The sequence below is a fragment of the Artemia sp. Qi Xiang Cuo genome, chromosome 19, assembly GCF_049724085.1.
Source record: "Artemia sp. Qi Xiang Cuo chromosome 19, ASM4972408v1, whole genome shotgun sequence".
Lineage (NCBI taxonomy): Eukaryota > Metazoa > Arthropoda > Branchiopoda > Anostraca > Artemiidae > Artemia > Artemia sp. Qi Xiang Cuo.
The window spans coordinates 26,943,732-26,956,679 of NC_142812.1; the positions used below are offsets into that span (position 1 = coordinate 26,943,732).

Genomic DNA, 12,948 nt, shown 5'->3' on the forward strand with positions numbered 1-12,948 from the left:
CAAGAGTTATCACAAGTCAAAATACAGTCTACACAGAGCACGCGGAGATTAACTTGAGAATATCTGGCAGAATAATAATGTTTTTATTGTACGACAGACACACTAAATGCAGAAAAAAAACTAGCTAGCTGTATTTTCTTTATCATTTAAGACAAAGACCCCTGAAGTGAAAATCTAAGACTTAAGCCATTGTCCATTTGCCCACACCCTTTTTCACACGTTAAAAACCATCACAGAGTAGGCTATAGCCTGAAAATTCTCACTTTTTGTAATATTTTCTAAGCTCTCTTCCATCATAGAAAAAAATTCCTTCATATGACCTTACATCTCCTTAACATTTCTCCCATTTTGTTAACATGCAAATGGGGATAGTTCGTCGCACGGGCAACATGAGATAGTCCTGACTGAAAGAAACTACTGTCTAATTTGTAGAGAATAAACAAGTAGAACAATTCAAGATATTTTTACATTTATTTAGATGCATAAATTATACAATATCACTGTATCCGCAGCATAGACAAACAATGTATTTATTCAAGTTTGCATGAGAGAATTGGCTATAACTCTATAGAATACCGTCTCTTAGATTTTCTCAATTGATTTTAGAGCGGCAGGTACAGCTTTTTAGCTGAAAATTTTTTCCGGAAGGCAAACCGAATTCATTGATAAGTTCTGTAATTGAAGCAAGATAGTACTATTTTCTCAATGAACTCCTACCCTCATCGTCAGATGAACTTTCTTCATTGTAGACTCTACCATATTCTACCAGTAACAAATTATCTTCCTTAAGTCCACATTTTTGGGCAAAGAGTGATGAGATACTTCCGATAATAACAATACAAATAATGGCCAATATATAGTGCCAACAGTAGAGCGTCGTTATGTTCATCATTTGGTCATGATCTTCCTGGTTCCATGGTGCCCATCCGTTTGGAGGGTAGAGAATGAAGCCCACGGTATAAAACCAAAACCCCTGAACCATTGTGAATAATACTCGACAAATTGATGGTATTATACTTTTTTGATATCGCATCTCAACAAGAGTTGATATTGCACATGCCATCACTGCATAATTCAGAAAATAATGAACCTGAAATCAAACATTTATTACATACAGGGCAGAGAACTTAAATTAAACAAACAAATAAATGTACAGTCATTGTAAAACCGTATAGAACAAAAGCATGCACACACAGCCCCCTAGTGTAAGCAAAAATTAATGGGCCAAAAGATTTGTGTCATCTTTGCCTTCTGGCTATTTCCTCTGATTATAATTCAGTTTATGTGACCATCAGTGCTACAATACCGACGTTTTTTATAGTTGTTTTGACCATGCATTTACTGTCAGTAAATACATATTTGTTTATTTGGTATCCATGTGAAAAAAAATGTAATCTCTGGCTTCTGATTATTTCCTCTGATAACAGTACGCTTACAGTTAATATGACCATTAGCTCTACGATTATTTATTATCTAGAAATTCACTGTCATGCTGCAATAAAATGATAAGTAAAGACTTATATTGCAGCCATACTATGAGTCTGATTGTAATAAATATATACGCATATGTATATGGATACCTAAAATGATTTTTTTCTAAGTATTGAACCATAGTCTAGTTGACCGCCCAAAGTTAACCAACTATATTTAAGACCCTTAATATTCCTTAGGATCTGGAATTATTGTTATAGCTACAGCAATTTTTTGATGAAAATTAAGCATAAAAACAATTTTGTTCAATTAAAAGTGAATAGAGATAATGAAACTTAGAGCAAAGAAAAACTATTCTGCAAACGCGGAAGGACATCAGCCATCCTCTATCACTTGCTCTTCATGTTAAGATTTTTTTTTCCCCTCAATTCTTCAAGAACAAATACCCAAACCAAAGAGCATTGAAATTATTGTTTTTACTATCCTATTACCTTGAGGACTATCCTGCATTTATTATATTTTGAAAATATTTATATATATATTTCAAAATTATATTTATATATATACATATATTATATATAGAAAAAAGCTATATTTAAATGTTTCAGTGTCTAGTGGTATGTAATTCAGCAATGATGGGTCGTAAGTGAGGTACTCTACCCAGTACAGCTTTAATAGTTAGCTTTCTTCAACAGCCTTTTAGAACATAACTATTATTTGAATACTTAAAAGGATCAGTATATATTGCTACATATTTGTCGCCACAAAAAATACACTAAATTTTTAAATTGGGAATGGAACGAAGTTTTATTCAAACTTCTGCGGGTATCAGTTTCATTCAACCCCCTCTTGCAATGAATAAAACAGGAAAATCCCCCCAAAAAACTATATAATAGTTCTTTCAAAATGATCTCACAGCTGGAAAATACAGAAAATGTTATTATTTTTACATTAAGATCTTGTAAAATTTTGTTCAAGATTCTAAGATGTGTCGAATTTAGCAGGGTAAAAGCCCGTAAGTCGTTTCAAAAACCTTTGTCGTACCAACTATGTCATCTTTTTACAATTATGTTTCTTACTAAGAAATTTCAAAATAAAATGCCTTTAAAGGTCGATGCGATGAAAGTGACATATCGTAACTTTGTTTGCACACATTATTTGTATGTAGAGACTTGTAGGCATGAAAAGTTATCATTACAATTTATACAAAGATTAGTTTACTTAGGTAACAAGCTCCTTCTGGAAATAGTCCACCATATACCGTTTCTAACTCCATTAAGAAGATTTTCAATTTTTGAAAAAGAAAGATAATTCCAAGACTATCAACCTTGTTAACTGGTAAGATCAAACCTTGGTAAGATCAAAGGGGCGACCACTTTCTAAGAATAATTTAGTTTTGTTGAATTTGTCATCATTGTAATGTAGTTTTGATGTGTAGCTTCAGTTTTGGTACAAGGTATTCATATAAAATCAGCGTGAGCAGTAAAATCTTTTTCACTATGTGGTCTCTCGCAATTCCCAGTTTTTAATTCAACTATTATGGCAGGTGAATTGTTCTTCACTTGATTCTCACTACCGTCATCAACACCGCAAAATTTATGCTTTTTTTTCAGAATGTGAAACAAGAGCGCTTGACAGAAAAGACCGAAAACCTAACTTTTATCAGAGGTAACGCTATAGCGTCACTTATAGTAAAGGCCATAAGACTTCAATGTTTTATTATTCATTTATTTATTATTTTTTCTCAAAAGCACTTCATATGGAACAGCTTGTTGTATAAACTTTGGAGGTGGCTCATTCGATTGGAAATCAGAAGTTCTAGTGCCCTTCAAAATAACCCTAAGATCAGGTAAAAAACTCTGGGGTTAACAAAACCTTCAAAGCCCAGGTGTGAGTGTTACAAGTTATGCCCCGGAGACATAAAAGGTTTTCAGGGACGGGATGGTTGTATAAACTTTGGAGGAAGCTCATTCGATTAGAAATCGGAAATTCTAGTGTCCTTTTTAAGAGCCAAAAGTGATTAAAGGGCAACAAGCCCCCCCCCACGGCCTGTTTTCACCAAATGCGTCTCACAATATTTGAGATAGGAGTTTTGTTCAAAATAGTCCAAAGATCATATAACAATTTCTCCGATATTGACACAACCCCCCAGAGCCCGGTGGTAAAAATTATAAGTTATTCCCCGGGGGCATATAAGGTTATAATGAAAGAAGACGTTGCATAGATTTTCCCACCACAGTGTGGCTCACACTCACTCACTCAATTACACTCACTCACACTCATTCACTCGCGCACTCACTAACTCAAAGTCCCTCACACTTGCACTCACACTCATTCACTCACTCACACTCACACTCACACTCGCAAGTATTTATATTTTTCATAGGAGTTTTGTTTTAATAGCCTAGATCCTTAATACTTCATAAACTTTAACTTGCATTTTAATTCCAACATTTTAAAACTTTTAAATCCGTTAAAGACTTATTACCCAGTAATTAAACATCTTCGGACCCCCCCCCCCCTCGAAAAGACCTTGAAACATAAGTTATTGGACGAGAAGAAAGTGAAAACCTTCAAGGGATTTGTTGAAATACATCGAAATACACTAATAAAACAAACTGGAATTAATACATAAGAATCGGGCATTTTAATTATTGAGCATAAGACGTGAAAACGGTAGAAATATTCATTTTATTAACAAAGAAAAGTAAACAGCCAAAGAAAAGTATTATAAATAATAAATAATTATTAATAATTTATAATTTATAATTATTAATGGTATAATTTGCAAATATACCATTATAAATAAAGTCCAATAATAGTTCAAATCAAAAGATAAAAAAGTATATTTGCAATATCTCAAGAACAGCTAAGGGTATTAGTTGAAACCTAAGACTAATAGTAGGTTAATGGGGATGTTGAAACATGATTAGAAGACTACAAACCCCCGCCCCCATCTTGCCCTTTTAAATGTACCCTCCCCTCAACACTGATTAAAATTTTGAAAAATTAATTTTCTTAAAAATAGGCAAAATCTAGTAACTATATTCCGAGCTCACAACACCCGTAAGACAATAACTGTACCGATTTGAAATCCGAAATCGACAGGAAATTGGAAGTTCTAGTGCCTTGGATAAGAGTCAAAAGTAATCGGAGGGCAGCAATCCCCCTACGCCCGTTTTACCCCATATGCCCCCGATCAAAATTTTGAGATTGCCATTTTGTCCAAAATCGTCTAAAGGTCAAATAGCTAACCTCCGGGGTTAATAAAATCCCTGCATCCCCCAGTGCAAGTGTAGGAAGGAAGGGGGGTCTTATGGACTTCGGAAAAGTCTCATTCCATTTTGAATCGATAGTTGTAGTTCCCTTTTTAAGAGCCTAGAATGATAGGAGGGCAACCAGACCCTCACGCCTTCTTTCCCCCAAATGCTTCTTCGGAGGGGGCTAATCCGATTGGAAATCCAAATTTCTAGTGCCGCTTCTAAGAGTCGAAAGTAATCAGAGGGTTTTTTCCCCAAATGCATCCGATCAAAATTTTGAAATAAATAGTTTGGCCAAAATAGCCCAAATGTCAAATAACTATAATTCAGGGGTTGATAAATCCCCCACTGCCCCGGGGCAAGGGCCGTGACATATACAAGTTGCCCATTGCTAACATATAAGGTTTTTGTGGAAGGGGTGGTTTTGGAAATTGAAAATTCTAGTTACTTTTTAAGAGTCAAAGTTGATCAAAGGACAATAGTCCCCCCCCCACCCCGTTTTCCCTAAATAAATCGAGTAAAAATCTTAATATAGCATTTTTTTTAAATAGTTCAAGTCCAAGGAAAAGAAAATCGATTTTGAAATGGGGAACGTAGAAAAACTTGAATCTTTAGCAACCAAAAACGAACAGAAACTAATTAAAAATTTTCCGAAAAAGGAGTTTTTCGAAGAAAAGTAGAAGCCATATTAAATCTAAGATCAGAGTAGAAGGGCCTTATTGACTCCGAACGGGGCACCAAATATGGGCATAGAGTCATTAGGGAGACCACGTTGTTAATGGGGTCAATGACCTCTTAGAAGGGCCTTATTGACTCCGAACGGGGCACCAAATATGGGCATAGAGTCATTAGGGAGAACACGTTGTTAATGGGGTCAATGACCTCTTAGAAGGGCCTTATTGACTCCGAACAGGGCACCAAATATGGGCAAAGAGTCATTAGGGAGAACACGTTGTTAATGGGGTCAATGACCTCTTATACGGGCCATAGTGACTCCGAACGGGGCACCACATATGGGCATAGAGTCATTAGGGAGAACACGATGTTAATGGGGTCAATGACCTCTTAGAAGGGCCCTATTGACTCCGAACGGGGCACCATATATGGGCATAGTGTCAGTAGGGAGAACACGTGGTTAATGGGGTCAATGACCTAAATTTCCAGGGTCGATATTGTTGTTGTTGTAAGTGCACGCTCTCAGCGAATGTCAAGGTCGATGTTGTTGTTGTTGTAAGTGCACGCTCTCAGCGACTGTTATGCCGTCCAGGAATTTGGAAAACCTGTGCTGTCGACCTCAATTCACCTATCGTGAATCAATAATTCCCCTTAGAAACAACAAATTAATTCCCCTTTCTTGACAGATCAATCAACCAATGACATCATCTGTCAGACTTTAAAAATTTTCGCCTAGAAACGATTCTCCAGGAATAGATCCAAGTCATTAATGTCTTTGCCTCGGAAACAACTCTTTTGGTCGAACTCCAAAGGATATTAATAAACAATGCCATGGAAACAACTCTCCAAGAAACATCTTAGCGATGAATTGTTTTAGCGCGGGAATCAGGTTTCTTATTAATTTGAAATGCGTTAGCGCAGAGATGCCAAAAACAAAAGGAACACGCTGAAATTACGTTTAGGGATTATTTGGGCGAAACTGTTTTATCCATTTTATGGAATTATTTCGGCGAAACAGTTAGAGACATTTTGAAAGACGATTTTAGGAAAGGTTCTAGAAAAGAATTTGAGGGTGAAACTCTGTGGTCGTTATAATACACAAGTTTCATTTCAACAGTGTTGTGAGGTCCTATACCCCAACCCCAAAGGGTTCCGATCTCCACCCCAACCCCGAAAGAAGCCCCCGGTACTCAAAGGTTCCCCCAAGCTCCCAAAGAGCCCCAGCCCCCCCAAACGCCCTCCTCAGACCCTCAAAGGCCCTCCTCTGGTCCTCAAAGGGCCCCCGGACCACCAAAGAGCACCCCGGACCCCAGAGGCCCACCCCCCGGTCCTAAAAGGTCCCCCGGGACCGAGAAGCACCGCGGGCCAGGAATGCGTCGCATGGGGATGCGCCGCAGGGGATGCGCCGCAGGGGGATGCGCCGCAGGGATGCGCCGCAGAGATGCGCCGCAGGGATGCGCTGCGGGAATGCGCCGCAGGGATGCGCCGCAGGGATGCGCCGCAGAGATGCGCCGCAGGGATGCGCCGCAGGGATGCGCCGCAGGAATGCGCTGCAGGAATGCGCCGCAAAAAGTAAACTAAAAAGTAAAAATTTTGAAATGTTATCCCCCAAACGCCCTCCCAGGGCCCCAAAGGCCCTCCCCCGGTCCCCATACATTCACACAAAAACATACACACACACAAAAACTTACACACACAAACACACAAAAACATACACACACACAAAAACTTACACACACACACACAAAAAAACTTACACATGCACACGAAAACTTACAAACACAAAAAAACTTACATGCACGCAAAAACTTACACGCACACACACACACACAAATCTTACACACACAAACACACGAAAACTTACACACACACGCAAAAAATTACACACACACAAAAACTTACACACACACACACACAAAAAATAACACATGAACACAAAAAAAACACACACAAACACGCACAAAAACTAACACACACACACACACACAACTTACACACACACACACGAAAACTAACACACACACTCCAAAACTTACACACACAAAAACTTACACACACACACACACACACACACAAACATATATACAAACAAACACAAAAAAATTAAACAAACAAAAACTTACACACACAAACACACACACACAAACTTACACACACACAAAAAAAAACTTACATCCACACACAAAAGCTTAGACACACAAAAACTTACGCACACACACACAAAAACTTAGACCCACACTCAAAAACTTACATGCACAAAAAAACTTAAATGCTCACAAAAAATTACACACACAAAAAAAATAACACACACGCACAAAAACTTACACACACACACACACACACAAAAAAACTGAAACATGAAAAAAAAAAAAAACCACACACACACTCACAAAAACATACACACACACACACACACACACAAAAACTTACACACACACACACACGAAAACTTACACACACACGCCAAAACTTACACACACACAAACTTACACACACAAACACACACAAAAAAACTTAAACATGCACAAGAAAACTTACATTCACACAAAAACATACATGCACACAAAAACTAAAAAACAAACACAAACACACAAAAAACTTAAACACAAACACACACGAAAACTCACACACACACGCCAACACAAACACACACACAAAAACATACACACACACACAAACACACAAAAAAACTTACAAAAGAACACAAAAAACACACACACACACGCACAAAAACTCACACACACACACACACACACAAAACTTACACACACACACACGAAAACTTACACACACACGCCAAAAATTACACACACGAAAACATAGACACACACACAAAAACTTACACACACAAAAACTTACACACACACACACACACACAAAAAGCTAACACAATAACATACCAAAAAAAAAACAAACAAACGAACAAAAAATTACAAACACACACACACACAAAAATAACACGCACACAAAAGAAAATCTAAACAAACACGCCAAAACTTACACACACAAAAACTTACACACACACACACACACACATACAACAACTTACACACACACACACACACAAAAACATCAAAATGAACACAAAAAAAAACTCACACACACACGCAACAAAAATTACACACACACACACACACAAAACTTACACACACACACACAAACACAAAAACACAAACTAAAAAAATTAAACACACAGACACATACACACACACACACACACACACAAAATGATACACACACACAAAAAAAAAACTTGCACATAAAAAAACTTACACACACACACACACACACACACAAACTTACACACACACACACAAAAAACTTACATCAACACACAAAACCTAAGACACACAAAAACTTACACACACACACACAAAAACTTAGACCCACACGCAAAAACTTACATGCACAAAAAAACTTACATGCACACAAAAACTTACACACACACAAAAACTTACACACACGCACAAAAACTTACACACACACACACACACACAAAAAACTTACACATGAACACAAAAAAAAACCACACACACACGCACAAAAACTTACACACACACACACACACACAAACAAAACTGACACACACACACACTAAAACTAACACACACACTCAAAAACTAACACAAACAAAAACTTACACAAAAAAACACACACACAAAAACTGAAACATGCACACTAAAACTAACATTCACAAAAAAACTTACATTCACACAAAAAAATACACACACACACACACACACACAAAAATTAAAAACACAAAAACACTAAAAATCACACACACACGCCAAAACTTACACACACACAAAAACTTACACACACACACACACACACAAAAACTTAAACATGAACACAAAAAAAACTCACACACACACGCACAAAAACTTACACACACACACACACACACACAAAACTAACACACACACACACGAAAACATACACACACACACCAAAACTTACACACACACAAACTGACACATGCACAAGAAAACTTACACACACACACACTCAAAAACTTACACACACACACACACAAACTCACACACACACACAAACACACAAAAGCTTAAACATGAACACAACAAAAAACTCACACACACACGAACAAAAACTTACAAACACACACACACACAAAACTTACACGCACACACACGAAAACTTACACACACACGCCAAAACTTACACACGCAAAAACTTACACACACACACACACACACATACACACACTTACACACACACACACACACAAAAACATACAAAACAACACAAAAAAAACTCACACACACACGCACAAAAACTAACACACACACACAAACAAAAAAATAAAACACAAACACAATAAAAAATAAACACACACGCAAAAAATAAAACACACAGAAACATACACACACAAACACACACACACAAACTTATACACACACACACAAAAAAAACTTACACATACAAAAACTTACACACACACACACACACACACAAACTTACACACACACACACAAAAAAATTACATCCACACAAAAAAGCTTAGACACACAAAAACTTACACACACACACACAAAAACTAAGACCCACACTCAAAAACTTACATGCACAAAAAAACTTACATGCGCACAAAAACTTACACACACACAAAAACTTACACACACGCACAAAAACTTACACACACACACACACACAAAAAAACTTACACATGAACACAAAAAAAAACCACACACACACGCACAAAAACTTACACACACACACACAAACGCAAAAAACTTAAACACACACAAACTAAAAATTACAGACACACGCAAAAACTAACACACAAAAAATCTGAAACACAAACACACACACACAAAAACTTACACATACAAACTAAAACTTACATGCACACAAAAACTTACATCCACACAAAAACTTACACACAAACACACACACACACAAAACTAACACACACAAAAACACTAAAACTCACACACACACTCCAAAACTTACACACACACAAAAAATAACACACACACACACACAAACAAAAACTAACACATGAACACAAAAAAACTCACACACACACGCACAAAAACTTACACACACACACACACACACACACAAACTTACACACACACACACGAAAACTTACACACACACGCCAAAACTTACACACACAAAAACTTACACATTCACACTAAAAATTACACACACACACACTCCAAAAATTACACACACACACACACAAAATTACACACACACACAAACACACAAAATATAAAACAAGAAAACAACAAAAAACACACACACACACGAACAAAAAATAACAAACACACACACACACAAAACTTAAACGCACACACACGAAAAATTACACAAACACTCCAAAACTTACAAACAAAAAAAATTACACACACACACACACACACATAAAAACACTTACACACACACACACACAAAAAAAACTAACACACACAAAAACTTACACACACAAACACACACAAACTTACACACACACACAAAAAACTAAAACCCACACACAAAACCAAAGACACACAAAAACAAACACACACACAAAAAAACAAACACCCACAAGCAAAAACATACAATCACACAAAAACAAACAAGCACGAAAAAACTGACACACACGCACACAAAAACTTACACACACACACACAAAAACTTACACACACACACACACACAAAAACTTACACATTCACACGAAAACTTACATGCACACAAAAACTTACACACACACCACACACGAAAACTTACACACACACACACACGTCAAAACTTACACACACAAAAGCTTACATGTACACAAAAACTTACACACACACAAAAACTTACACCCACACGCAAAAACTTACATGCACACAAAAACTTACATGCACACAAAAACTTACACACACACACGAAAACTTACTCACACACACAAACACACTCACACACACACACAAAACTTACACATGCACACGAAAACTTACATGCACATAAAACTTACATGCACAAAAAAACTTTCACACACTCACAAAATCTTACACACACACACAAAAACTTACACACACACACACGAAAAATTACACACACACACTAAAAATAACACACACACACAAAAAAACTTACACACACACACATGAAAACTCACACACACAAACGATAACTTACACACTCACGCAAAAAATTACACACACAAATATTTACACACACATACACACACAAAAACTTACACATGCACACTAAAACTTAAATGCACACAAAAACTTACACACAAACAAAATTACACACACACACACACACACACACACACACACACACACACACACACACACACACACACACACACACACACAAAAAAACAAACACACACACAAGAAAAAATACACACACCACCAAAAAATAACACACACACAAAAACTAACACAGACACACACACACACAAAAACTTACACATGCACACGAAAACTTACATGCACACAAAAACTTACATGCACACAAAAACTTACACACACACACACAAACACACATACAAAAAAAAACACACACAAAAACACAAACAAAAACAAAAACACAAAAACCCACAAAAATTACACACACACACATACTAAAACTTACACACACACGCCAAAACTCAAACACACACACACAAAACTTACACACACACACACACACATACACACAAACACACACACACACACACATACACACACAAACACACAAACAAACAAACACAAACACACACAGACACAAAAACTTACACATGAAACACAACAAAAACATAGACATACACTCACAAAAACATACAAACACACACACACACACAAAAATTACACACACACACACGAACAATCACACACACACGACAGAAAAAAAAATCACAAAAACTTACACACACACACACACACGAACAAACATACACACACACACACACAAAAAACAAAAACAGCCACGCACACACACACAAACTTACAACACACACACAAAAACTCACACAAAAAAACAAAAGAAGAGACACACAAAAAATCGCACACAAAAAAAAACACTGAAACACCCACGCAAAAACTTACAAGCACACAAAAACTTACATCACGTCACAAAATTACACACACACACACAAAAAAAACGTACAAACACAAAAACTTACACACACACAAAAACTTAATAACACACAAAAACTTACACACACACACACACAAAAAAAAAAACTTACACAAGCACATGAAAACTTACATGCACACAAAAACTTACACGCACACACACACACACACGAAAACTTACACACACACACGTCAAAACTGACACATACAAAATCTTAGAAACACACACACATACACACACACACACACACACAAAAAACTAACACACAAACGCAAAAATTTACATGCACACAAAAACTTACATGCACACAAAAACTTACACACACACAACAACTTACAAACACACACACAAACTTACACACACACACAAACATACAAACACACGCCAACACAAACGCGCACACACACAAACACACACACAAAAAAAAAAATAAAACAAGAACACGAAAACTAAAAATCACATAAAAACTTACATGCACACAAAAACTTAAACACACTCACAAAAAAATACACACAC

The 12,948-nt window shown here is 36.7% G+C and overlaps 1 protein-coding gene across 1 annotated transcript in view; it reads right to left on the bottom strand.

The window, feature by feature from the left end:
* Nucleotides 1–452: 452 nt before the first annotated feature.
* The window catches only part of LOC148940676 (transmembrane protein 45B-like), a 38,055-nt gene continuing 25,559 nt past the window's right edge, over nucleotides 453–12,948 (bottom strand). Inside the window, exon 2 of the mRNA XM_089104828.1 lies at nucleotides 453–1,090. Within this exon, the coding sequence (XP_088960954.1) occupies nucleotides 695–1,090 (396 nt within the window). The 3' untranslated portion in view covers nucleotides 453–694. The remainder of the gene's footprint in view (nucleotides 1,091–12,948) is intronic.